The sequence below is a fragment of the Pteropus alecto genome, unplaced genomic scaffold, assembly GCF_000325575.1.
Source record: "Pteropus alecto unplaced genomic scaffold, ASM32557v1 scaffold134, whole genome shotgun sequence".
In the NCBI taxonomy this organism is placed as follows: Eukaryota; Metazoa; Chordata; class Mammalia; order Chiroptera; family Pteropodidae; genus Pteropus; species Pteropus alecto.
Window position 1 is genome coordinate 11,038,673 of NW_006436283.1, and position 27,756 is coordinate 11,066,428.

At 54.1% G+C, this 27,756-nt stretch overlaps 1 protein-coding gene across 1 annotated transcript in view; it reads left to right on the forward strand.

Annotated features, from left to right (window-relative positions):
* Positions 1 to 2: 2 nt before the first annotated feature.
* The window catches only part of CACNG4 (calcium voltage-gated channel auxiliary subunit gamma 4), a gene marked incomplete at its 5' end in the record, with an annotated part of 57,172 nt that continues 29,418 nt past the window's right edge, over positions 3 to 27,756 (forward strand). Inside the window, one exon of the mRNA XM_006912422.2 lies at positions 3 to 192. Within this exon, the coding sequence (XP_006912484.2) occupies positions 3 to 192 (190 nt within the window). The remainder of the gene's footprint in view (positions 193 to 27,756) is intronic.

The window sequence follows — 27,756 nt, forward strand, 5'->3', positions numbered from 1 at the left end:
TGCTGCTGACCACGGCCGGAGCCTTCGCCGCCTTCTCGCTCATGGCCATCGCCATCGGCACCGACTACTGGCTCTACTCCAGCGCACACATCTGCAACGGCACCAACCTGACCATGGACGACGGGCCCCCGCCCCGCCGCGCCCGCGGCGACCTCACCCACTCGGGGTTGTGGCGGGTATGCTGCATCGAAGGTACTGTGTGCCCCGGCACCCCCCAACAACACACACACGCGCGCGCGCGCGCACACACACACACACACACACGCACACACACACACGCACGCACACACCCTGTCCAGGGCGCGGGGGAGGTGGGGGGTGGGCGCGGCGCTGGCTCCGCGCGAGACACAAAGGAGCTGGAGAGAGCGTGCGGGTTCCCTTCCGGCCAGCTGTGTACCAGCTCGGGTCCCTCCCGGCTGGGGACCCCCAACACACCGATCCCACAAACTCTCCACTAGCACACGCACACCCCCTCGCGCACACACACAATGAAACACCCCGAAACTCACGCGCGCGCGCGCAGCCGGACACCGGAGAGATCCCGAGGGGCCGCGCCGGCGCCCCCGGGGGAGGTGGAGGCTGGCGAGGGGGCGGGAGGAGGCTGGGGTTGGGGGGAACGAACGCGAGAGGAGGGGAGGGAGGAGGGGGAGGGTTGCTTGGCAACCGGTGTCTGTGCGATTGCTATGGGAACTGGCCATCCTGGGGCGGGGCTGGCCGGGGGCGGGGAGCGCCGGGACCGCTCGTCACTAGCTTCAGGCCCCGGCCGAGGGATGGGGGTGGGGGCTGAGCAACTAGCGGGTCTGGGTGAGTCGGGTCGCCAGAGCTTGACGCCGCCGAAACCCTAATCCGCACCCTACTCTTCCACCGGGCTACTGGTCCGCTCCTGCGGGCTGGGTGTGGAGGGGAGGGGAGCGACACCCAGTCCCCTCCTAATTGGGACAGCGAGCCCTCCGTGGTGGTCCCTTGGCAAGAAGGCAGCAGGAGATCTCGGCAGAGAACTGGGGTGCGCCCTGGAGACCAGCGGACCGGGAACGGTCTGGGAGGGGCGTGGCCGCCCTGTCAGGGCAGAAAGGGCGGGGCGCCGCGACCCTCTGATGCGCTAAGAGGCCGAATATTAGGTATTGTAAGGTTGGAATCCCCCTAGGAACCGGAATTGGGTGTCCCAGGACTGTGGGGACCGCTCCCTCCGGGGAAGGGGCCCGGACGCCTCCAGTGGTGAAATGCGCCCGACTTCAGCGCCTCCCGGTGCCTGCCCGCCCGGCTGCGGGACTTGAACTAACAGGTGGCTGTGGAGGGGCCGTCTGGTCCCAGCCAGATTGCGGACGGGTCTGCCGCTCGGTCTTGGCTTTCACATTGGAGACAGGATAGGGGAAGTTGGCAGAGCTTTCCTTGCAAAAATCCCTGGACAGAGTTTCATCTTTGTTTTTCTGTAACCTTTCCCCGGCGTGTTAACTCCGCCCTTCAGTTGTTCGGGAAGTTCTCCTAGGTACCTAGCCTTTCTTAAAGCATTTACAGCCCCTGCAGATAGTTTAGTGTGGTTGGCTCTTGGTGGGGGTTGGCCGGGAGCTCTTAAAAAGATGGCCCTGCTGGCCACATTTGGAGTCATCTGAAAAGAGGCTTTGTAAAGCTGGGTTGGCTTGGCGAGGTCCAACTTGGCCCCTTTCTCCCCCTCTAGACCGTGCCTGTTATCTCTAGAATCCTACCCACCTCTGCCCCCACATCCTCTCCCGAACTAGGCTGCTTTGCCCTTTGCGATTTGGAGCTTCGTGGAGTATTCCAGGAGCAGGGATGTGCAATCAGTAGTTTGGGAAACACAGCCGCACAAAGGATTGGTGTGGGCCCACGATCACACCCTCCTTTTTTCTTTTGAAAAACATCATTTTTGGCGTGCAGTTGCTCAGATCACGAACACCTACTCCTCTCATCTGGAGAATGTACCCACATCACTACCTGCCATAGCACCGGAGTTAGACACGGAGCAGGGGCTGCAGTGCCCGCCTCACAGGCTCCACTGTGCACTGTCCATGGGGCACAGTAAGTCATGTCACTGTCACCACCCAAATGCACACGTGGACCCCAGGCCTTCCAGTTTCCCAGTGGAAATTGGAACTAAGTCCTCCATGCCGGCAAGCCCGGCCTCTGCAGAGGTTCGAATGCCTCCTTTATTAATTCTTCACCCTAATTAGGATTGATGTGTTCATCAAGAGAGCCCCAAGCTGGGGCAGCTGGGCAGCTGGCTCCGCTGGCAGAGGGAGGGTGGGGCATTGCCATTTGGGAAACTTCAACAATGCCTCTGTCATCCCCCAGGACTCTGGGATTCGAGGGCCAAACCAGACCACCTCCCAGGGCTGGAACATTCTTGGGCCAACCCAGGGCTGGGAGAGCTGGTCAGGATTCCTTGTCATGGCTAAAAGCATCATGACAATCCCTCAACCCGGGTGGAAACTGCCAGCTTATCTCATAAAAGCACATCACAGAGTCCGACAGCCATCTGACATCTACGATGCCACCACCTGCCAGCGGTGTCCAGGCTGAGACACAGATATAGCACATTAACCCCAGGCCACTCCCTGGGGGCGTGGAGAGACTCGGTCACCTCAGTGTTGGCTTTTGCGTGTAAAATGTGTTATTTCCACCTGTTCTCTAGCAAAGTGCCCCAAAGCGTGACATGAAAGAAAAAAAAGGAAAGAAAGAAAAGATCAAACCTCTGAGCAGAAACTGGAGAAACTGACGATGAGACTCTGAAGGGTTTGCTGGCGGCTCCCGACCAGCGGGTGCAGTTTCCAGGTTGTTCTCATAAGTGATGTCGCCAGGCCAGGGGAGGGAGCCCAGCTCTCTGCGTGCGTGAAGCGTCCACGCAGTCTGGCAGGGCTCCACGCAGAAGGGCAGCTGGGTGTTGCCTGGAGCCGCTTCACCAGGGCCGACACGCCCCAGCCTCTTTCTGTGCCCCCCACAAAGCTGGGTCTTCCCCTTCTGCCCCTCTATTGGACAGGTACCCAGAGCCTGGCGCATGTTACTGCGTGGCATGCTCGCGACAGCCCTGAGAGGGCCCTGTCCTCACCCCCATCTGCAGACGGAAACAGGCTCAGAGAGGGTAAGGCTCTTGCCCGGAGGTGCCCAGGTGGGAGGCTGCAGGGCCAGATTTGAGCCTTTGTCTCACTGCAGAACTCGTTCCACCATGTCATCCTGCCCTCTGCTAAACAGCTTCTGGGTTGCCATTAAAAATAGAATCAAGTACTTGACTACCCAGTGGAGCCCAGCTCTGAGGCCGAGCTGGCGGCAGCGTGAAGGCATTTAGGAGTGAGAATGTACAACTGATCCACAGATTGCATAGCCCCTTCTCTTCCGTCTTCTCTTGTCTTCTCTCCTCATTTCTGTCTGTCTCTGTCTCTGATCGTGTTTCTCTCTCTGTCTCTCTCTCTCTCTCTCTGTCTTTCCTCTTCCACCACGTTCTGAACTAGTCTGTCCCAGCCACGGTCAGCCATCTGCTCCCTGCCTCTCCCTGAGACCCCCACTCATTCTTTCATTGTATCTTTGGTGACACTCAGCCCAAGGCTGGGGACATAGGAAAGGAGTAATAAATCTTTGCTGACTTTTCGATCAAAGTTGGTTCAATCTCTAATGGATTTTGGAATTAGGCAAGGCATAGAATGTAAGCGCGCGTTATGGAGTATGTGCTGTATGCTGGGGACAAAAGAGCTCGTGAAAACATGGGAGAGGAAGCGGAGACTCTGGGCCCTGGTGACAGCAGCTCGTGTCATGTCAGAGCCCCCATGTACACTGTTAGTTTTGGAGCTTTCACTGGGGCTGCTGGAGGCCGGGGTCCACAAGGGACCCGGTCACTGTGCTGTCATCGGGAGAGCTCTGTCCCTAGAATAAACAGTCCTGGCAAAGTTTAGCCTCAGCATCGCCCCTCCCCATGTCGCCCACAGATGAAGGTGTCCCCAGGATACTAGCAGCTCTGTCAGAACCTTAAAATGTCAGCCTCGATGCCAGGGGTGGCCTCTCTGATTGCTCTGTGCCAGCTCTGCCCTGGGCACGAGTGGGGAAGTGTGTGGAGAGATTCTGGACCCTGCGGGTTTGAGGGTCCTTCGCCCCAGTCGCACTCACCTCCCTCGCCTGGACAGCGTCACTCACACCACTGTGCCCAGTCTTTATTCACACCATGGTACACAGAAACAAGGAAACTGTCAGTCCTGCCCTCTGGGGCTGGGGGTGGGAGGGGACAGTCATCGATGACAACCCAGGGCTCCAGCCCCCCGGGCCCTGCCTCGCTGCTCAGATTTGGGGGTGGGGACTCACTCTCTAGCGCCTGGAACCCCTTCATGCCAGGTCAGCTGGGGAGCTCTGCTCTAAACCATGCTCCTGACATCAGACCATTCAGGGAGCTTTTGATCCAAATAACATCCTTTCCCCACCGGCTCCAGGCCAGGCACTGGGCTGGGAACCTTTCCTGTCCATGCTCGCTTTCATTTTGTCTTGCGATAACCCACGGCAGCCCGTCCATTCAGGCCCCGGTGGGTGACCGCAGCCAGAGCAGGCCTTCCTCCCACAGTGCCAGCGAGTCATCTCACCCGCAGGCCTTCCTTTGCCCTCACGTGTTAATAATAACAGCCATCACTCATTGAAGACCTTTGTGCAGGACTTACATTAGTTCGTGTAACTGCCAGCAACACTTCAAGGTAAATATTAATTATCTGCCTTTTATAGGTGTAGAAAATGAGGCTTAGGACGGCCACGGCTCCTGAGTATCAGGACGCCTTCCGCAGTCCGGATTTTGGCCGAGGGCGCACAGATGAGGCAGACTGTCCACCTGCCGGTGGGTGCGGGGGGGCGTGAAGAGGTGGAAAAACCAGCTGCCGGTGGGGGAGGGGGGGCGTGAAGAGGTGGGGGGTGGAGGGTAGGGGAAGTTGGGGAGGGTCCTTTATTTGAACCACGCAGATTTGGGAAAGTGCAGGTAAGGTTGTCTCAGTCATCTTGGGCTGCCATAAAATACGATAGGCTCAGTAGCTTAAACCACAGACATTTATTTCTCACAGTTCTGGAGGCTGGAAGTCCAGGATCAAGGTGCCGGCCAGTTCATTCCTGGGGAGCGCCTGCGTCCTGGTTGCAGACTGCCCCCTTCTCGCCGTGTCCTCACACGGCAGAGGGCTAGCTCTGTGGTCTCTTCTTCTAAGGGCACTAATCCCATCATGAGGACCCCACTCCCATGACCTCATCTAAACTCAATCACCTCCCAAAAGCCCCACCTCCAAATACTATTGGGGTTAGAGCCCCAACATATGGATTTGGGGGGATGCAAGCATCGAGTCCGTAGCGGGGGCGCTCGCCCTTCCTGTTCCTGCTTCATAACTGGCGTTCGCTCTCCAGTCGTTCAGGAAGGGGTCCTGGTAGCCCCTTCTCACGTCCACTTTCCCTTAATGCCCGGCTCTGTCTCTTCGTCCTCTTCCGTTCTTTACTCTTTTCTCTCTTTTCATCAGAAAGAACAGATCCGTTTACCTGCAGTCGCCTGACTTAGAGAGAAGCTGAGGGTCTCGATGGACCCCAGCCTGAGATCTGACTTAATGGCCCCACCACAGCGCCGGCTTTGGAGGAGCCCCGTCTCTGAGGCTTCGGAAAGGCCCAGGGGGAAACCGGCAGCTCTTTAAAAGAAACCTCTCGTGTCTGTGTCCTCAGAGGGCCTGGACTGGGGACTTCCAGGACAGAGTCACAGGAGCGCAGAGAAGTAGGGGCCCCAAGTCATCAGACGCAGGGTCTCAGAGGCGAGGGAGGCGAAGACCAGCCCAGCCGAACTGGAGCTGTGGAAGGGGCCTGGAGGGCCTCTGTTTCCTCATCTGAAAGCGGGGCCCGGCTGATCCGGAACATTCCTCCTACCTCTGACTTTCTGCCACACAAGCCCCAGGGAGCCTCCCACAGCCTCAAGTTGAACCAGGTTCATTGTGGCTTCAACGTGGGCTTGTAGGAGGAGGGGGGCGTTTCTCCAGCTGGAAGAGACTTGAGATTACTTAGTTCGGTGGCTCTCAACCTTTTTTCTACTTAGACACATACGTAAGGGATATAAGTCACCTGGTGCCTGCTGGGGACACTTCATTCATTCGTTCATTCATTCATTCATTCAACACATACTCACACAACACCTGCTCTGTGTCAGATGCGTGAGGCTCTGAGTCCCAGCGGTGTGGGCAGGATAGATATGGTCCCTGCTCCCTTGAAGCCGACGTTCTGATGGGGTCGCTGACACTTCCAGGTACCAATGAATGTTACGATTAACACGGAGCAGGAGGCTGTGCTGGGAGAGGCTGGGAGAGACTGTGAGTCAAGGGGACAGGGAGGAGCTGGCAGGGGAGGACTGGAGGAAGACCTTACAGGACTAGGAAAAGGAAGGCCAGGACCCCAGGGAGGAAAGAACCTGGCGAGGATGGAGGAGAGTGAGCTGAGCGAGGAGGGGCAGGGATGGGCGGAGTGGGCGGGGCTCCATCACCGCCTGGGGGTCCCGGAGAGGCTTTGCGGCCAGAGTCAGGAGCTTGCTTTATTTTATGTGGGATCACATAAAAACTCTTTGGGGAGGGGGTGTAAAATGATCTGACATGTGGCTGTATGTGGAGAATAGAGATTCAGGAAAGCAGGGGAGGCCTTCAGGAAACCAGTCTAGACACTACTGCAAGTGACCAGGCTGAAGACCTGGGGCCCAGTGGCAACAGCAGAGATGGGAGGAATGGGGGGAAGGAAGGGAGGAGGGGGAGACAGGTCAAGGACGACTGCCTGCATTTGGGGCTATGGCAGCTGGCAAGTCAGTGGTGCCGTGTCCCAACTAGGAAGATGGAGGAACAGGACTGGGAAAGGAAATCAAGAGTGCACCCATGGGTCCCCTCCCCAACACCCCCCATGGGTCCCCTCCCCAACACCCCCCATGGGTCCCCTACCCAACACCCCCCATGGGTCCCCTACCCAACACCCCTCATGGGTCCCCTACCCAACACCCCCACAGCCAAGTAGTACCAGAAAGTACTGTAGAGATAACTCAGGAGAATCATGACAACTCATAACAGTCCCAAGTGTGTGGGTCCATCATCCACTGCCCCCCACGACAGGGCAGGGTATCTCAACCATGGCACCATTTGGGGCCGGACCATTCTTTGCTGCGGGACCCCATGGGTTACCCAACACCCCCACAGCCAAGTAGTACCGGAAAGTACTGTAGAGATAACTCAGGAGAATCATGACAACTCATAACAGTCCCAAGTGTGTGGGTCCATCATCCACTGCCCCCCACGACAGGGCAGGGTATCTCAACCATGGCACCATTTGGGGCCGGACCATTCTTTGCTGCGGGACTGTCTTGTGTGTTGCAGGATGTTTAGCAGCATCAGTGGCTTCTAGTCACTAGAAGCCAGTAGCATCCTCCCTCCTGTCCATCAAGTGAAACCAAAAATATATCCAGACATCGTCAGATGTCCCCCGGGATGAGGCAAAGCAAAGCTACTGTCCATGGGGACCCACTCTACCTGAGGGAGGCATCATTTAGGTGGGGGCAAGGGCGGCCCCGGTTCCTGGTAGTTGGCAGGGGCATCGCTCATTTCTCTTTCCTTCTAGAAAACACATGGAACACAAGTCGGGGGGAGCATCTCCATTAATGGCATGACCTGGCATCTGCTTCAGGTGACTGGAGGTGCCTGGTTCTGTCCCTTTCTTAAGAGTAATGAATCGCAGATGACCCAGTCACCCTGCCTGAGACACCCCAGCATCTGTCCCCACCGAGGATAGGAACTGCTGATGTAGCCCGAGCCTCACACTCTGCACGCAAAGGAGACTAAAGGCCAGAGAGGCAGAGTGACTTACCCAAGGTCACACGGCTCGTTAGTAACAGAACCAGGAGCGGGAGCGGGAGGGGGACCGCTTACTTAGGGCTCTGTCGGCACTGCCTCCCCTGCAGCGGGCACCTGGTGAAGGTGGGGAAGAAGCAGGCGCCTTAGCACGGGGTAAGCAGCAGGAAATACAGAAAGACAAGGGAACTCACTCCCTGCGGGCCTTCCTCTGCCACAGTTCATCACCTACATCATGCTTAACCTGCGAACGCACACAGAGAAGCAGCCCTGTCCTCCACCAAGGACACTTTCCCGTGCGTGTTGCACAGGCTGGCTCTCCTGGGAACAGCTCAAAAAAGAGAACAGACTGGTTCTACCCCCCAGGGATGGGCCAGGTGGGGCCTGCCTAGATCTACCCCCAAGCCCCTCACCATTCTTGATCTACACCCCCGTGGCACTCTGGGAGGTTCTGCACGAGACCGTCTTTTCTGAGCTGCAAGTCAGGACATGGCACCAGACGAAGGACGTGTTTTTTCTCTAACGTATTAATTTCTTCATATGAAAACTTTTGGAAGCTGTGAAAATTACATCACAGGCTTTTACTCTGTTTGGGTCTTCTGCTTCCCATCGAAAAAGAAAGGAAGGAAGGGACGAGATAAATAACAAAATAGGTGACAGACTGGGACAGAAGTTAAAAGAAAATTAGGCAAATAAGGTGATGGTTGAGGCTGGTTAGTGCACAGAACGCCCACTGCAGAGGCTGGCTGCTTCGCCAGAGGTGAGCCACAGATTTGTCTCTGAGCTTCCTGGGCCCTGGGACAAAGAGAAGGACATGATCGGATGTAAGAGTCACAGTGTACACATAATAAAAAGAAATGAATGCTCAAGAGAAACCTAGCTCTTTCTGATACAGAGGCCTGGAAAGAATGTATTCCACCTCGCTTATAGAAGAGACAATCAAACACATTAAAATTAACTCTGTTGAAAAGGCAGCAAGGAGCAGAGGAAAGAAGCCAGGTTTGGGGGAGCAAAGACGTAAGTTCAAATCCCAGTTTCGCCAGGCAGCTGTGTAGCTTTGGGCAGGTTACTTAACCTCTCTGGGTTATCGTTCGTGCGACCGAACGGTGGGGTAATGAGGCAGCAAATGTGAGAGTACCCAGCACACAGCCACAGAGTAGGTGTCCCCCAAATGGAGCGTCTGTCCAGAGAACACGGGGCCATCGGGACTGCCCAGCCTCTGTATTCCACCAGGCTCCTGGGTGTGGGCCGGGAGCCAGACAAGGAACCTAACTGCCAACCTCCAGCACAGGGAGGCTGTGAGGGAGGCCCAGAGGTATCCATCGCTGGGCGGCCAGCTGGTCAGGGCTCCATTGCGTTTCCGGGGCTCCCTGATGTCTCTGCTGCCTCAGGACAGGGCTGGGGTCCAGACAACCCTCTGGGTGTAGCTCCAGGGTCTTTGCAGAGCAGATAGTACCACCCTCCATCCCCGCCCTTGCAGACCCCAGGCTCTCTGCTGGCTCAGGGACAGCAGGCGGTGACTTCACGCTTAGCCATGCCTGGCCTTGGCATCGGGCCTCCTCCCCCTGCCCTCCCGCTGCCCTGGAGCCAGGGACGTGCTTGGGTCCGAAGAGTCCTCTGATTGTTTTTTGCTCCCCTAAAGTATCAGCCTCGTCATCTCCTCCACTTCTACCCACCTCCCCTAAACTTCTATCCATCAACCTTCAAGCCACCTTCTCCATAGAGCCAGCCCCAGCTCCTTCCTTGGGCTCCTCTAGCGTTTATGTCCCCCGGCTGCAAAGGGCTCCACCGCATTTGGGCTTCAAGGGCTTTGGGTTTTAACTGGGGCTGCTCTCTCCCCTCCTCCACTCACCCTGCCCTCCCCCACCTTGCAGGATAGCAGACCTGAGCGAGGTTCCTATTGTCACAGCATCTCATCCTTCTGTGCTGCCTACAATGCCAAGCCCACAGAGGCAGAGGTACTCGATGAATGCTGTCTGTGGGCCCCTCCTCCTCCCGGCCACTGCCCCATCTCTAATCTAGAGTGTAGAAAGGCTGAGGGGCCTTTCTGTATTCAAACCCAGCTCCAGAAGGTGAGAGAAAACCAAATAATGAAATGATCAGACTCCCTGGCTAACCTGCCATCAGCCTCTGCGTCACCTCCTGGTCCTGGGGAGACAGACAGGGGCTGTGTGCTGTCCCAGCTCACTCTTTACAGCCCGCTTTAGTCCACATGGAAGTGGCAGCCTCAACCAGCCAGCACTGAAGTCGTGCAGTCCTGGGTTGGAGTCCAGACTCTGCTGCTTGTCAGCTGTGTGTCTTCAAACAAACTGCCTAACCTCTCTGAACTCCAGTTATTACCCTCACCGTAAAATGGAACCGTTGTCGACTCAGCCCCGGGGATTGTTGTAGAGGTTACAGGAGAATACACACGCAAAATAACCCTCACGGCATCTGGCACCTTGTAGATATTCAAGGCGTGATTGCCTGCTCCCCGTTTCCATGTTTCCTGGAACTTGGAAGTGTTCCCAGAAGAATTAAGTGGCCCAACCTTTGCAGCCCAGCTGAGTGAGGCCCCAGGTCCGCTCGCTGACCTGGAGGTCTGGGAATGGAGAAGCCGAGCCTCCCCAGGGATGTTCAAGGCCATGGAGAACATGGCACTACCTCTCAGAGGCAGAGCCGCTCTGCATGGCTTCTGTGAACCATCAGATCAGAACCTGAGGGCTATCAATTAAGAGTTGAAAGAGGGTCTAGCGCTGAGGCAGCGCTCAGGGGTGATGATGGCAGCCACCCAGGCCACATGTCCCCTCAACCCATTCCCAGGCAGGCACTGAAGTTAGAGCTGTGGACGCCAGTGTCACAGGATACGGGCCGTGATGAAGGAGGACGGGGCGGGAGAGTGGGCACATCGGGATGGGAGTCAGGGGACCTGGGGCCTGGTCCTCATTCTGCCGCTAACCATCTGGACACTTTTCTGCTTATCCCTTAACCTCCTTGAGCCACAGTTTACTTGGCTGTCAGATTGGAACATGATGGCGGTCCTTCCCCACCACACTTCTTTCATCCCTCCCTCCCTCCTCCATTCCCTGTCCACCCTTCCATCCCCCTGCCCTCCATCCATCCTCTCCTTCCTCCCTCTGTCTTTTTTCCCTCCTCTTCCCTCCTCCCTTCTTTCTCTCCCTTGCTCTTCCTTCCCTCTTCCCTCTGTCCTGTCTATACTCTGTCTTCCCCCACCCTCTCCCTTGTGTGAAAATCCAGTGAGATGGTGCTTGGGAAAGTGCTGTGAAAAGCACAGTGGCCCCCACAGAGGCACCGCAGTGGGGACAGGACTTTAGGCTCATTTTCTTGGAAACACTGTTGACTTGACCTCTTTTCACCCTGACTCCTTGGCGAAGATCTGCGTGCTGGCGGTGGCCCCAAAGTCAGATGCGCTGCTCCTGGCTAGTGTGCTCTCATCTCTAGAGAATCAGCCCTGTCCCCTCGCCACCCACCCAGCCATTAGTCCACCCATCCAGCAAACACCGAGAACCTGCGTTGTGCCCAGCTCAGTGCTGGCCACCTCAGAGATAAGATGAAAACCCCATTTCCTGCGACATCCCCTCTGGATTCCTTACAGCCCCCACCCCCAATTCCACCCGCTCTACCCCCAGAACACACCACAGCTTTCCCTCCACTTCTCTCCACCGTGTTCCCAGCCTCTGTCATCTGTCATCTGGATGCCCAAGTATGTCCTGACCGGTCTCCCTGCCCTCTCTTTTGTCCCCCACTCCCCACGCTGGCCCTTCAAACATTGCTAGAAGGATCTTATAAAAATATAAATCAGATCACATCGTTTCTTAGTTGAACACCCTTCAGTGAGACCACATCCCACCTGTGATCAAGTCAGACTCATTCCCTGACCTACGAAGCCACACAGATCTAGCCCCGCACACTTCTCTGTCATCTTCTGCCAGAAGAGAGTCAAGGAAGGTGATCACATGAAGCCAAACCAAGTTCACGTGATGGTTACTAGGACAGGTGCTAGGGGTTAGGGCAGGTAAAGAGGGCTGCATCTGAATCCTGCTCTACCCTGTACGGGCAAATTCCTTAGCTTCTCTGAGCCTCAGTTTTCTCATCTGTAAAATGGGTATAATGATAGAACCACCCCCCAGGCAAGGAAACCATCCCCCAGGACACAGAACCAAGGAGGCGTCATCTGGGGGTGGGGGGCAGGAGAGCTTGGCTTTGGATGGGCTGAGTGCACAGAGCTGGAGGACCACCTCTCTCTACAGGGTTGAGGCAGGGCTGGCCTGAATGTGGGAGTGGGAGTCACGGTTGTGGGAGTCACCTGCTGGATGGATGGAAGCAACTCTCCCTCGTGATGAAACGTCAGGCTATGAATGTTGAACCTCAGTGCCTCGGGTTCCCCCATGGGATGAATGGTTCTGTGGCATTTGATCTTTTCTAAACCAAAACTCTAGATAAAAGAGCAGGCAACGGATTTTCTGTCATCGTTGGCATAAGAGGTGTTATTGAGATTCTGAAATGGTGGCACTCTTAGCTTTGGCGGGCAAAGTGGTGGAGTGGGGTGGGGAGAGGTCCAGAAAATTGAAAATTAGGACTGCCCTAGAAAAACCTGGACCCCAGTATTATAGGTCATGTTCAAAGGATGCCAAATGATTGTTATCACCAGGGCCATATTCATGGGCCTGAGACTTTAGATGGCACATAATGCTGGTGCAGTCAGGTCTGGTGCCAGGCGCAGTGTCCGGCAGGTGGGCCATCTTTATCTACCCTAAGTGTTATGGGCACCAGAGCACCTGCTGCCCGTCTGCAAGGGCCATGGGCAGTGCTGCCTGCTAACAAGGGCCACGGTTTCCCTGGTGGCCAAGGCTGTCGCTACCGGTTCCCTGCCCCTGCCACAGCGAGGTGTGTGAGGTCACGACCTGGGACGAGGAGGGAGAGCAGCGGGGCTTCAATCCGGACGTCTCGCTCTTGCTATCCGTTCCAGCTCTGACCCTGCAGGCTCCAGCACCCCCAAAACCCCCGAGCTGGTGTTGATGGGTGTGCGTGTGTGTGGATGTGGGTACACCGCTGTCCGTTCCTCAGAAGTCTGCATGCAGACCTATCGTGTGCTGTTGACACAGTTGGACTTTGTGCATCCTTTCATGCTCTTAATCGTGCTGAAACAAGACCTGCATTTTCATTTCACACTGCACCCCGCAAATTATGTAGCCACCCCTAGGTGTCCTGGTCTACCCCGAGAAAAGACTTCGATTCGAAGAGCGAGACGGGAAGCTGGAAGCGGAGGGAAGGTGGTACTGGAGGGTCCTGAGGTTGCACAGAAATTGGCAGCTGGGAGCTGGAACCAGTCCTCACCCCTTTCTCGCTCCTCCCAAAGCCCGCCACGAACACCACACAGAGCCAGAGGCCGCCTGGAGGGCAGTGTTACTTAAAAGTCTGTCATCGTTAAGCATTTATGGGGCACCTGCTGAGTGCTGACCTTCGACCTTCGTGCTGGGCACTGTGGGTATTGAAAGCCCTTGGGGAACTTACTCTCTGGGCCCAGGGAAGCCACCGGAGAAAGATGGGCCGCGTAATACAGTGCTGGGTGTGGAGAGCATCGGAACACACCCGGACGGCAGGGCCTCCCGTGGGGGCGCTAACATGACCTGTCTCGGGGTCTTCAAGAGGATCAGATGGAAGATACATGCAGGGCTCCACGTACGGCTGCCTCACCAGAGTCCTGCAGTGCTCCGCGGCTATGGTGAGGGGCGTCTGGGAGAGGAAGTAGGACGTGGTGGTGGAGATGGTGACGGAGGGCCCGGATCCTGGAGTGAGTGCGTCAGGGTTGGAGTCCAACTAGCTGTGGGACCTTCAGCCGGTCATTTCACTACCTTTGAGCCTCATCTGCTTTCTCTGCAAAATGAGCACGTTAGCAATACTTACTGTGCCGATTTGCTGTCAGGAGTCGAGATGAGATCTGTCAGTGCTTCGCTCGGGGCGGGAATCAAGTGTTCAGTGCTTGGTGGTTTATGCTCATTTGCTAACCCAAAGGACGTGGGCCGCGGGGAGGGGTCCCAAAGTCAGGCTGGGTCTCAGGGGAAGGGAATCCTTGGCGAGCCCCCAGACCACACACAAGCAAGGAAAAGGCGATGGATCCCCCCAAAGACGCCCTGAGGACATTTCAGGACACCCAGGCTCCCGTCCAGGGGCCGGACAGTCCGGCCAAGACCCTGTCGCCAGCTCTCCTTTGCCGTGCGGCGGGGGAAGGATGCCCCGCACTCGCTTCCGGCCCTCGCTCTGAAAAGCCTGGTAACAAGCGCGCATTGACGGCCGGGCTCCCCAGGGCGAGCGCGCTGTTCCCGGCTCGCATCTGAGCCCGCGCCCGAGACATTTTCTCGCTTCAGCAGTTTGGCATGTCATACAAAGGGGCTCTGATTTTTCCTGATGTCCAACTCCTCTTGCATGAAAAATAGCTTTTGTTGTCTTTCTGCCCACGGATTCCTGCGTGTGAGTCAAGGCCAGATGCCTGGTGGGCGGAGAGTCCCCCGTTTTCCTAACCCCTTGGAGGGTCGCCCTTCTTCCACGATGGCGGCCAAGGCCAGGAGGCTCGCATCTCAGGGAGTTGCCCGCTGGCTCCTGGCCCGTCCGTCCCAAGGGCCCTCGTTTGGGTTGCTGCCACTCCCACTGTCCCCATCATCACCGCACTCACCTGGCCAACAGGTGGGTCGCCCTCCATGACCGTCCTCTGAAACCCAAACTGTGGGTTCGTTCTTTTCCACTCCTCATCCCTTTTTCCCTCTCTCTCTTCCCTCCGTCTCTCTTACCCGTATTCATAATGACTTCTTCCCTTTTCCTTTCTAGTCTGCCGCATTTAAATCACAAGCCCTCTCCTAATTCCTGTTCGAGGCAGTCTTTTGAAAGTTCTTGAGACAGTTACTAGACAAAAATGTATTATTTTAACTCTGCGATGATTAAGAGGGTTATTAAACTTGGGGAGAGTTCTATTAAATAGCAAATTGAGTGAGTCAAAAACCCACAGATGCGGAACCTCTAAAAGGTCATCTGGTAGATCGGAGTGTGGCTATGGCTGTTCCTTGAGACTGGAAAAAAACATTGGAAAGCATGTTACCAAAGTGTTAAAATATGAGTTATTTATTTTATCTCCCTCTATCCTTTTCAACTTTTTTATTATGTCGGAGGAAAAAAAATATATGGACCTAATATTTAAATGTAAAAAGCACTAGGGCCTGTCTCTAATCCTCAGACAGATGAATGAATGTGCGTGTTCATTCAGCACCGAGGGTATTTCTTCTCTTCATTCTTAAACGCATCCGGGATCACACTCCCCTGCATCACGCCAGATCACCTTTTGTCAGTATTTTATTACCGTCCACCCCTGATTTATAACCAAACTGATTCCTGGATGAACGTCTTTGCCAGCCATCCACAGTTGAATCTTTATTTCCTGTAAGCGCAGTTTTTCGCTCTAGGTTTCCATTCCCGGAAGTCCATCTCGTAGAATAAATGTGCCCACACTGACCACAAAAGTAAGTGAAAAGAGAATAAAACCCAGATATATGGTCTTACCCACTTTTATCACATATGTAAAACTAAGCACTTAACATAAAAGCTGTGTCATGAAATGTTCCTTTGGGGAAATTTTTCTGCCGGAGCCAGACTGGCCAAAGTTTCTTAAAATATGAACTCAGTGAAGTTTAAACAGCAAATGCTTGCTTTTTTTCTCTCTGGAAAAATCTCCCTGTGGCAAGTTTAAGCATGCTTCGTTGCACCCCAAAATCCTCAAACACTTTAATATAAAGGGCTCTTCTGTCTTGAAAATTTTGCATGGCCAATTCCATCGGTGTAAGTTCTTTAGAAAACAATCTTCGCATGGTGATGCCGCAGGAGAGGCGATTTCCACTGTGCCTTGTACCGTCACCGTGACAACCTCTTTGAGTCAATAGGTCAGCTGACCCTTCAAACGCCAGTAGATGCTGAGGTCTCAGTTTCCAGGGGTCCTTATTGCCAGGGATCCGCTGATGTTGCCCTTATCTGTTAGTGGCCCTCTTAGTAAGAAAAAAGTGCAGGTTATTTATGTTTTTGAATCTTAAGCCCTTCTCAGATATATCATTTGCAAATATTTTTTGATCACTTCCTGAAGTTATGTAAATATCTAATCACTACGTTGCACACCTGTAACTAATATAATATCGTATGTCAACTCTAATTTAAAAATGAATTTAGAAAGGAATTAAAGTGCAAGCAATGGGTAGAGAGGCAGACAGTGGGGTCTCAAGCCCAGCAGTCCTACAGCTGAGATGCCCCATACTGGGACTAGAAAGCTGTTCCTCGATTTTCATCAGAATTGCCGTGCCTCTGACGGTAATGTCTGTTCCTTCTCATTCAATCTTTCTTGGAGCTGAAAACAAAGTACTCATCTTCGGCCCTTGAAAGCCCTTCATTTTCTCAGAAGTGGTGTTTGTACCCTGTTCTTCAGTCTTCCCCATCTCTAGAGGATCAGGAAGGAAATTTACCTGGCTTTTTTTGGTTTTGTTTTTTTGTTTTTAAACCTGGTTGCTTTCTCTAGACCATTTCTGGTTTTCCATCAACAAGCTTTGGTGGCACATCTGCTGGGTACAAAGCCCTCTGGGACGTGCCAGGGTCCAGAGACCCATGGAGACCCACCCACTCATCAAGGTGGGTTTGCCCAAGAGCGGGAAGGTGGCCAGGCCAGCCCTTCAGGACCCCAACGGCATCCTTGCTCCCCTCCACCCTTACCTGCTCGTCTATCCTACACCCTCCTGCTTCCTTCACCTAACATCCAAGTCTTGAATGTTTTTAAAAATAAGAGCAACCGTGTAGTGAGCACTCACTGTGTACCAGGCATGGTGTAGATCATCGCAAGAACTTTCCGTATGTTATCTCGTGTCATCCTCATAACAGCTCTGATTTAATGCTAATTAATTAATTATTAAACGAACTATTACTTACTCAGGTGTATCATCTGTGTAGAAGAGAGAGAGCTAACACTTACCTGGCACTTACTCTGTGCTAGGAACTGTCCCAAGCTCTTTATAGATATTCACTTCATTCTTAGCCATCCTGTAAGGTAGGTACTGTCGCTATTGCTGTTGTATAGATGGGGAAACTGAGGTACAGAGGGGTTAAGTAACTTGCCCGAGCCCCCAGAGCTAACAAGGGATGAAGTCAGTATTCGAACCTAGGCATTCTAGGTTCAGATTCCAACCTCTTCAATGCCAGGCTATACCCCTGAGCTGTCACAATGGTAGCTACGGCTTCTGAGAATTTCTTATGTGCAGGCACGTCGCATAGTTTGTTTCATCCTTACGACACAGCACGGGCACCACTTCCCCTGTGGGAAGGCGGGCTGACCTGCGCTGACTGGCCTGGGACACAAGCCAGCATTTGCACCCAAGTCTCTCACACCGAAGCCCATTCTCAGCTCTCTCTCTCTCCTGCCCCATGCTAAAAACTGTCTTCTGCCTGCTGCACGGCAGGGAACAGAAGCTGCCTTGGTCTCTCTGAGGAGACTGGAGTGGCTCAGTGTCCTGCCAATATTTCAAGTGAGCCCAGGAACCCAGGGGACCCAGTGCAGGTTGCTGATGCTGGTCAGGGGAGGGAAGTTGGATGTGGAAAGCGAGCAAGACCCATGCCACCAGCACAGCCCAGGGGTCGTCAGACACTGGCGTTGGGCCAGGCTGGCATGGCAGGCTTCTCGGAGGAGGTGGGCACAGCGTCGTGACCGGAACGGCGCAGTGCGGGGTTCCAGGTCTGACTCATGCAGCCTGAAGAGGGAAGATTTCGCTGTCAGGCAGAGGGCGGCTCTTAAGATGGGGTGCTCTCGGTGAAGAAGGTGAAAATCACTCTGCTCGAGACAGCTCCTTTAAGGAGACATTAACTGTGTTCTTCAAACCCCGAGAACCCACGTTTTACAGGGGGTACCACCTGCCAGCACGCTTTCACGCCCAGATTCTGATTGTTGGCACTTACGTGGTGACTCCCAGCTCACAAAGAGCAGATAGGAAAACAGAGACTGATCATACGCATGCTCCATTCATAGCCAGTTCAAACGCAGGCGGCACCAATCCAGAGCCAGCGACATGGCTCGCTTCGTGGAGAACTGGCCAGGAGTGGGCAAGAGGGCAGCGCCAGGGCCACGAACATGTTCTCGATCTAGATCTGGACGGTAGTCACTCGGACGTAGACATGTGTTCATCAAGCTCCACTCGCAGGGTTGCTGTCTGTGTATTATCCTCAAGAAAAATTTAAAAGAGGCAAATACACATCTGGAGTAGCAAAGACCCCCCCAGGTAACCTGCCACCAGCCCTCACCTGCCACCGTCGATCCCCACCTGCCCGGCCTGGGTTTTCTCCAGTTCCAGTCAAGCCAGCAGATGCTCGTTGGGAACGTGTGCACCTAGCCTGCGCTAAATTCTGAGGACTCGAGAATTCATTCATTCAGGCATTCATTCGTTCATCAATGATTTTTGCGCCCAGCCTCTTGGGAACCCTGCTTGACCTGCTCGAGGAAGAAGACGTTCCCGTATCCGTGAGTTCCATGATTCGGAGCCGTTCGGAATGAAAAGACCGCCCACTTGTGCGTGGAACCCTCACAGCCCCCCCGAAGACCATCTTCTCTTGGCCCGGCAACTGTGAATTTGAGAGACTGCTTGGTATCCTGCCCCCTCTGCCCCCACCCCACCATTTGTTTAGTCTCGATTCAAATCCAGCCAAAACTCACTAGAGAATTTGAAAACCAGATCCCAGATTGAGTCCTGGGCACCCAAAGTCTCATTCATTCATTCATTCATTCAGCAAACATTCATTAAGTACCTGCTTCTTAGCAAGCAGCATTCCAGGTGGTGGGGGAACGTGAGTAAAACAACAATTCATGTAATGATTATATTGTCACAGGGGAGAGAGTTAATAAGTTGGAAACCCTGGAGTGTCAAGGTGAGGGTTGCGATGACAGTGGCCGGGAAGGGCCTCGGGGTGGCCACAGGAGTCTTTCTAGATGACAGGTCATCTGAGCCAGCTTTGGAAAATAAACATGAGTTCAGTAGGAAAACAAGAAGGATGAGAGGGTTCTGGGCAGAATTACCAGCACGGAAAGGTACCCGGCCCGCATGTGTGCACCGTGCCTGCTGTGCCCCCGGGCCCTGAGGGAGCCACTGGGATGCGCAGGACACAGTGTGTTCTAGAACACCAAAGAAATTCGGAAGACAGAATGGAGAGGCAGGGAGACCAGTAAAGGAAAGCACTAGAAGAGTCCAGATCGGGAGTGATGAGCCCTAAATAAGGATGAGGGAATGAGGAGACAGGATGGTCGTGAGATCCATGTGGGAGACGGTCTGGGTGTCAGGATGAGGGAGGAGAACCCATCACAGGGCGACAGGGTCGATGGTCTGTCACCGAACAAGACAGGGCCCCTGGGAGGAGCAGAGGACGTTGTAAGTGGGACTGAGGAGTCCAGCTCTAGGGCAAAAGCCCAGGGCGTATGCGGGGAACGGCGGGGCCCTTTGCAGCAGCTGGCCTGGTTGGACCAGACCAAACAAGGCTCTCAGGTGTAACTAATTTCTTCACGATTTAACTATCGCCTTTTCACAAATGGACACACTGAGGCACAGCGAGTTGCAGCAACGCTCCCAAGCGGCAGAGCTTGGGATTTGAACCTCAAGATGCCACGCTCCTAACCACTACACTGTGAAGTAACCCTAGAGGTCCCCCCAGGCCCTGGGTGCAGGGGAGAGCTGGAGATGTCCCTGGGGCGGTGACAGGAGCCATGCAGGGCTGGTACCTATTTCTCAGCAGGACACGGGGAGATGTGCACCCCGGGATCTCACAGGTGTGCCCACGAGGGAAGAAACAGAGCTTCTCACTGAGGCCTCCTCAGCGGCGTATCCTGGAAGGACTGTGCGTGCCAGGTCCCCCCACCGACCGCGCGCGCACACACACACACACACACACACACACACGCACACACACACACACAGGTCATGTCTGCATCCTGCAGGGCTCACTGAGAGAGGACAGAGCTGCCGCTCGCTGTCGAGACACGCTTCGCCATCACCACTCCAGGGCTAAGTCCTAGAGGACCCAGAATGCCGGGTTGAGACATGATCGACGTGGATGAGCCCGGAAAACATTATGCGAAGTGGAAAGAGAGACAAAAGCTGCCGCTGCCATCACAGGGTGCTGCGCGCCGGGCGGCTTCGGCGACTCAGTTACTGCCTCGCAGTCCTGGAGGCCAGAGTCCAAGATCAAGGCTTCGAGGGGGTTGGTTCCTTCTGAGGACCCTGAGGGAGACTCCGTTCTGTGCCTCGCCCCGGCTGCTGGCAGTGTGCCCGCGGCCTTCGCCGTGTCTCGGCTCGTAGATCTTCATGTGGCATTGTCCCCGAATGCGTGCGTCTGAGTCCACATTCTCCCCTTTTATAGAGACTTTGGTCGCATGGGATCGGGGCCCACCCTAAGGGCTTTCTTAACTACGTCTGCAATGACCCTGTGTCCAAATAAGGTCCCATTCTGAGGTTCTGGGGGTGAGGACTTCAACATGTGAATGAAGCGGGGAAAAAGGGGCACGAGTCAAACCTTAACAACCACATATCGGGTTATCCCATTTATACGAAACGTCCAACCTGTCCATAGAAATGAAAAGCAGATTCGTGATTGCTAGGGGCCGGGGGAGAGAGGGATGCAACTAACTCTGAGTGGGTACGGAGCTTCCATTGGGGTGATGAAAATGTTCTAGAACTAGGAAACGGGGGGCTTAGAAATATCAGGTAACTTACCTAAGGTCAGACAGCTAAGTGCTTGAGATGAGAGTTACCCCAAAGCTGGTGTTCTTCCCATTCCAACTGAGTCCGAATAGAGATTTCTCCTTGGGCGAGTTATTTAAATTCTCCAAGCCTCATTGTTCTCATCTATGAAACAGAGTCAGTAATCAACCCCATCCTCTACCCAGGTGAGAATTCAAGGAGATAACGCATGAAACAGTCACTGGCACATTCTAAGAGCTTACGATATAGCCACTTCGTTTAACAGAGGGCGTTGAGGGAGATGACCCAGGTGACGGAAGAGCAGGGAAGCCATACTGGGGAACCACGAGGCGCCCAGATGTCAGTAACTATAGGAAGCCCCTTTCACCCAACAGTGGACAGAAGCAAGAGGAGGTGGTTTTACCAGAGGCCAGGCCTTCCAGCAGGTGCTCAGATCATGGAGGAAGCTGGGCCCACAGAGGAAGGGACTTTCCAGAAGGAGCCGGACTCCCAGAAGAGAGGCAGCAGCTGCCTCAAACACTCTCCAAGGAAAGGAGGGAGAAATGCCCTGCCTTCTCTCTTCCTCCTGCCCTCTCATGTTCCATTAGAGCCTCCTATTGGCCAAACCCAGAAGCCAAGGGCAAGGGAGCCTGGGAAATGTAGTTCCCTGGGATACAGGTGCATTCTCTGCTGCCCACGTGTCTACCATTAGTTTGTGTGTACTGGTTCACATAGGATACCGGTGGGCTGGGATTGGACATCCATCCCCCTAGTGTGTGCATGCCACAGGTCTGCAGCACACATGTGCATGAACCTCGTGGTTACACATTTCCCTTTGTGAGCATAGGGATGTGCAACTGCACACAATAGGGCCACAGAGCCACCAGCCTGATAGGATACAGCCAGGCCACATGGGTTTCTGTGTGCCAGCACCTAGAATCATGAGAGGCCATCACATGGCAGCTGGAGCTGCATCTGCCTGCAGCCCCTCCCATACAGCCCATGGTGGCAGGACCAGCCTGGGGCACAAACATCCAGACTCAGAGTTCTCCGCTCCACAGTGCCCTGTGACGAGGCCGGTCTCGTCATTTGAGCCATTGGATTGGCGCATCTTCCTCCTGTAGACTGCCCCCACTGAGAGGGCAGAGGGTCCAGGGAGAAAGGAAAAGGCCCCTGAATCTGTAGCATCAGCTTTACTCGGAAGGGAGGAATCAGCTTTTCTGTCTTCCTTAGAAATCCAGCTCCATCATTAGGGATTTTGCTACATCTGCCTGTTGACTTCACGCGGCAGCCTGGCCTCCGGCAGTGCCCGCCTCCTGGCTCCTGCCTCCTGGCACCTGCCTCCTGGCACCTGCCTCCCATCGTCTCCATAGTTCATCTGGCCCTCGCGTCTCTCGCCGCTCAAACGACACCGAGCACCACGTGGCCTCCCCTGCTCTTCAGAGAATCCCTAGGGATGCGAGACGTGGGGCCAGGCGGGAGGTGCTTTTCACCTCCCTCAGGCAGGAATGTTCCAGAAGCTCTTTGTTGGAGGCTTCTCATTTCTGGTTCTGTCGTGCATAAGGCCTTGAAAAGGCCGGAGAGCTCGATGAGAAGAGAAGAAGGAGGAGGCTGAGGGCTTCCTACTCCCAACGTCTTGGGCACTGAAGTGTGATGCGAGTGGAATTATGTCCCCAACAAGATATGTCGAATTCCTAACCCCAACACCTGTAAAGGAGACCCTAGTTGGAAATAGGGTCTTTTGGGATGTAAGCAAGTTAAGGTGAGGTCATAGTCAGTCAGGATAGGCCTTCGTCCAATAGACTGGGTTCGTAAAAAAAAGAAAGAAAGAAAGAAAGAAACACACAAGGGGGAAGGCCATGTGAGGATGGAGGCAGAGATTGGAGCAATGCGGCCAAGGACACCAAAGATTGCTGCGGACGCCAGGAACTAAGAAAAAGGCATGGCACAGATTCTTCCCGAGAGCTATCAGAGAGGGCAGGAACCAGCCGACACCTTGACTGTGGACTCCTAGCCTCCAAAACGGTGAACGAAGAAATTTCTGTTATTTTAAGCCATCCCAGTATGTGGCGCTTTGTTACAGCAGCCCTAGAAACTAATACAGGGAAATTAATTCAACCTTGCAAATAACTGCCAAATTAACCAGCCTCCTGAAATTTCTCCCACGTCGCTCCCCAAGAGTGGGTGACCTTGAATAAAAGAAATTTGATGTTGTTAGCATCTGTGTGTTGAGAACTCGCAATGTAGGCTGAGAACGAATATGCCCCTCTCATTTAACCTTCTCGACTGTAGGATGTAGGCACCGTGATTATCACCATTTACACTTGAGGAGACTGAGTCTCAGAGAGATAAAATCGTTTTCCTAAGGCAACGTGAATATGTTTATTTCTTTCTGGGTCACTGGCTATTTTCAAGGCTGGACTGAGCTACTGAAAGCAAAATGGACTTGTCTGGATGAGAAAAAATTAATCTTCTGTGTTTCTTAACGAGTTACCACAAGCTTAGCGACTTTAAACAACATAGATTTATTATTAAACAGTTCCTTTGGGTTGGGAGTCTGGGCCAGCTTAGCTGGATCTTTTGCCCAGGTCTCCCAAGGTTGTGGTCAAGGCATCATTGAGACAGCATAGCATTCTTTCTGGAGTTTGGTGTTCTCTTCCAAGCTCATTGGTTGGTGCCAGAGTTGGTTTCCTTGTGGCTGTATGACTGAGGCCCCATTCTCTTGCTAGCCATCATCCAGGGGCCTCTCATCTCCTTGGGACAACCACAATTCCTTGCCATGTGGCCCGATTAGCAGTTCACAACATGATAATATGCTTTCTTCCAGGCCAGCAGGAAGGTCTCTATGACTTCTCCCCCTCCAGCCTGTCAATGAAGTCTTATGTAACTAACCTAATCATTATATTCATAGGTGCCACCCACACTCAAGGGATCACACCAGGAGCAGGGGATTTGGGGGACTACCTTAGGATTCTGACTACCAAGTTCAGATGAACTTGACTTTGAGACCAAGACGAATTTGACTTGGAGTCCTGGCTCCGTCTGTGACTTCTGGTGTGGGCTCAGAGAATTTCCTTCTACATCCTTTAAATCGGAGTCTCATTTATAAAAGAGAGGCAATGGTACCAGACTCAAGGGCTGTTATGAGGATTAGATCAGTCAAACCATCAAGCACTGGCAGTTGCTAGGAGCTCATTAAATGGCAGCTCCCTCCCTCCGCTTTGCAAGCGTATTTCCTTCACAAGGGAAACACGGGGATGGGTGGTGCATGTGGAAGATGCCTAGCCCTGGAGCCACAAGGCCCGGCTGGTCTCAGCCTGATCTCGGGCAGGCACCCCCTGCCCCTTGCCCTACTCCCAAATGGTAAGAATCACTGCAGCTTTGCCTGATGACAGGCGAAGATGAAACAAGATGCTCAAACAAACAAATACTTCTAAGAGGACTTCCTCCCTGAAGTACACACAGTTCTCGTCTTCCAGGAGGCCAGACCCCAGAAGGAGGAGGGGCGCCCTCCCCTCCTGGCACTGAGTCAAGTAGGGATGTGCAGGTCAGTGGCAAATGCCTTTTCCTCCCGTGTCATCACTTATTGGTCCATCTGGCACCGTTAGTGTGTTCTCTGTTTTGACCTTCAGGAGAGTCTCGTACAGACCAGGGTTTTCCTACCCAGACAGGGACTTGGACCGTCCTGAGCAGCCTCTGGCTATTAACCCTGGGTATGACCTGACAACTCCCAACTGCACGTGGGTGACTCTCGGGTGACTGAACAATCAGGAGGTCATCTTGCCAATCAAGGGCCCTGTATGTTCAGGACAACGTCTGGCCCGATGTTGAAGCAACCAGAAATCAGAAGCGTGAAAGCTCAAGTCTGCAGGCTGAGCTTCCTACACCACTTCAAAGGGAGTGCCAAGTTGAAGGTCCACTCTCCTTCCGCTCTATGATCCAGGCTCACCTGCCACCACCCTGCTAGCATGCCAGGGGACCTTTCCAGAGGGAGCCGTCTGACACTCAACTCCACCCATCCTTTAAGACTCACCTCAGAGGTGGCCTTCCCCATGAAGCCTTGACCTCATTCATTCATTCACTCATTCATTCAACTGAAGACTGATTCTCCCAGGCACAGGGCATATGTCAAATAATAAAGTCCTCTCAGCTGTGCGAAAGGAACCCACCCCTGCCATAGGTGGCTGGGGAGAGTGTCAGATAGAAACCACCTGTGTGTGTCCCTCTGAGGCTTCTCAAAGCTCCCCAAGCCTGATGTAGAGCCCTCCAGTGTGGTGGGGGCTTTCTGAGAAGTAGCAAAGTGAGAGGCGGCTCTGGTGTTAGACTTTCTTTCCACAGATGAGATCAGCCCTGGAGCCCTGGATCCTGGTCTGGGGTAGCCCCGAAGTGGACTTACTATGTGCTTTAGAGCCCCGCCCCGCCCCCCAGCATCCGCCCAGGCCCTTCCTAGGCCCGGGGTCTAATTGTGTATCCACGATTGGGTATTCTTTTTCTTTAACAGGGCCTGTCTAATTGCACAACTTCAAGGCCTAGCAAAATCTGGATCTGTCCCTGGTCGGACCACCCATATAAGCATCACCCAAGCAAGACTTCTCAGGGAGGTGGGGGTCCCTGTCTGGGGGGGGCTTCCTCCTTTAGGAAAGGTTGAGGGCCCAGAATGTCAGTGCACACCTCTGTAAGTAGCCCAATTTCCTCCAGCACGTCTTCCTAAATCCAATTATGTGGGGACAGGGACAGTGGGCTTCTGGCACTTGAAACAGAGACTATGTCTAGGGGTGGAGTTGGGGCTCCCTCCTGGCAGAAGCCAGCCTGTTGGTCCTGTAACCTCACCTCACCCCAGGACAGGTAGGGGCCCCCCAGCAAGGATCGTGTGTTTCTTTCCCTTTCTCTATTCTCCAGCTCCGCAGACAGTTAGAAAACATGCTGATCAGATTAACTTTTCAGACCCCAGCCAGCAGCCATGATCCCCGTCAGCAAATACAGAGACCTCCGACCTGGCCACTGGAGTCTCTGGAGGGACTATCCCAGAGGGAATGCCCACGCCTGCGTCCAGCATTCCCACGTGTCAGCATCCAGCCCGGCCCACCCGCCCAGGCGTGGACTGGCTGTAAGAGATCTCGTGCCCGCAATATGGTGCTCCGCAGGCCACCCACCTGGCCTTACAACCCAGGGCTGCCTGGCTTGTTCGCGTGGGCCTGAGGCCCGCAGTGGGGGCTCGACATTTGCTGAGAGGTTTTCCATCATTTATTAATGAGCGTTGGCAGCAGCCCTGTGAATTAGCGCCCAGCTGGAAATGTAGATTCTGAGAGGCTGGGCAGGCAAGGCTCCTGGCTTCCAGAAGCTTGTCATCTGCCGCTGGAAGATGCTCCATGCCGCTCCTGCCTGCGGGTCATACCCCACAGTGCTCGCCTGCTCAGAGCCTAGCTCATGCATTTGGGGGCAAAAGGCAGCTTCTTACCCCCATCAGGACTGGGCTGGGCCCTATGATGGGTGCACATGATTGTCTGTCCACCTCCCCGCCATCACCATCAGCTGGAGCTGCCATGTATCGGCTCACGCACATGCCCGTCCGTGCACAGACAGGTTGGCACACCCCGTCATTCAAGGACAAAAGCATTTTATATTGGGGCTCAAGTTACAAAGTGCCTCTCCTCTAAGGACAGACATGCATGGAAAAGGCACATCGGGCACTGTGCCGAGGGCCCCGCCTGCTTTACATAATCCTCGCCCTCGGAGGCGGTCCTGCGATCATCCTGGCTTTCGGAGCAGGAAAACGAGGCTCAGAGGACTTAAGCGACTTGTCAAGTATCAACAACCCGAAACAGGCTCAGCTGACTGCCAAAGTGGCCCCCAAGTGGCCCGGTCTTGGTGACCACTGAACTGGGTATCACATAAGTAAAAAGCATGTACTTTGGAACAAGATAATTCAAACCCTGGCTCTGTCCATTTGCTCCCTACCTCACTTCCTGCAGCCTCCATTTCCTCCTCCATGAAATGGGGACATCGATACTCACCTCCAGGGTTATTGGAAGGATTCGGCAATCGACATTATGGCGGCATGGCATGGAGTCTGCACGAAGTCAGTTCTCAATTCTCCTTCCTTCTCGGAGGCTGACCATGGGCAGACGGTGAGCGAAGGAGGGATATTTCCGGGGTGGGGGGTGAGGAGTGGGGGAGTCATGGCAGTGATATACAGTTTACCGCCTGACGGCCTTGTGAATGTAGGTGGAGAGGGCCGCCTTGCAGAAAATCTAATATCTCTATTTCTCTTTAACGAATGTCCCCCAGGGCCAATTTCAAATCAAGTTAATTCCGGTATCTAAAGGTATAAAGCCCATAACTCAAAGGCATTAGATGTGGAATATGCAGGCCTCCACGGACGCGGTGCTGGCTCCTGGCCACGGCTCGCGCCGCTGACCTGGGTCACAGCACCTGGACAAGCTTCATTTTCCAGCTGTTACTTGAACGTCAGGAATGGGCGTCCCGGGCTTCTGTCCACAGACAGGCAGAGGCTCTGCCAGGGAACTGAAGGACGTGCTGCTCCCGTGTCTGGGTCCAGATCTCAACTGGGAGGAAAATGGCTTCTGAATAATGAAAGCTCTGCCTGGACTAGGCAGTCGCTTCTCACGGGCCCCGGGGAGGCACAGGCTTTTCTGTCCCAGCTGGGGAAAGGGGGAGCTTTGGAGGGCGGGACCGGCGGCTCGGGCCTCACGGGGTCCACGCCTCTGTTCGCAGCATCTTCTCCATGTGGGCCAGCATTTCTTCTGAAACATCAAGACCGTAGGACTGTTCGATAATGCGTGTGCAGTTGAAAATGGGATCTAGACAGACTCCTGGGTTTTTCCTTTTTTCCTTGCGGCTACCAGTTTGGCCTGTTTACGCGGTGGTGGTTTTCACTTTGGGTTTAGAGCTGATTAAAATGGAGTTTGTCTGACAGCCGTCGCGCTGGGTCCCCAGCTATGGTTCTCAGAGCGCAGCCCGTGCATTTGCTTCTAGAACAGTCACGTTATTATATTACAATCGGCTCACGTTTTCGGAAGTGGTTTCTTAACTTAGAGGGTTGATGACAAGCAACGTGTGATGCTGGCATCTTGTGCCCAGAGTGGCATTGCATGTCCCACCGGTATCTTTCAGCTTGGTTACTGGTCATCCTGGTGGCATTTCTGGGGTATTTCACCTGCAAGTGGACAAGA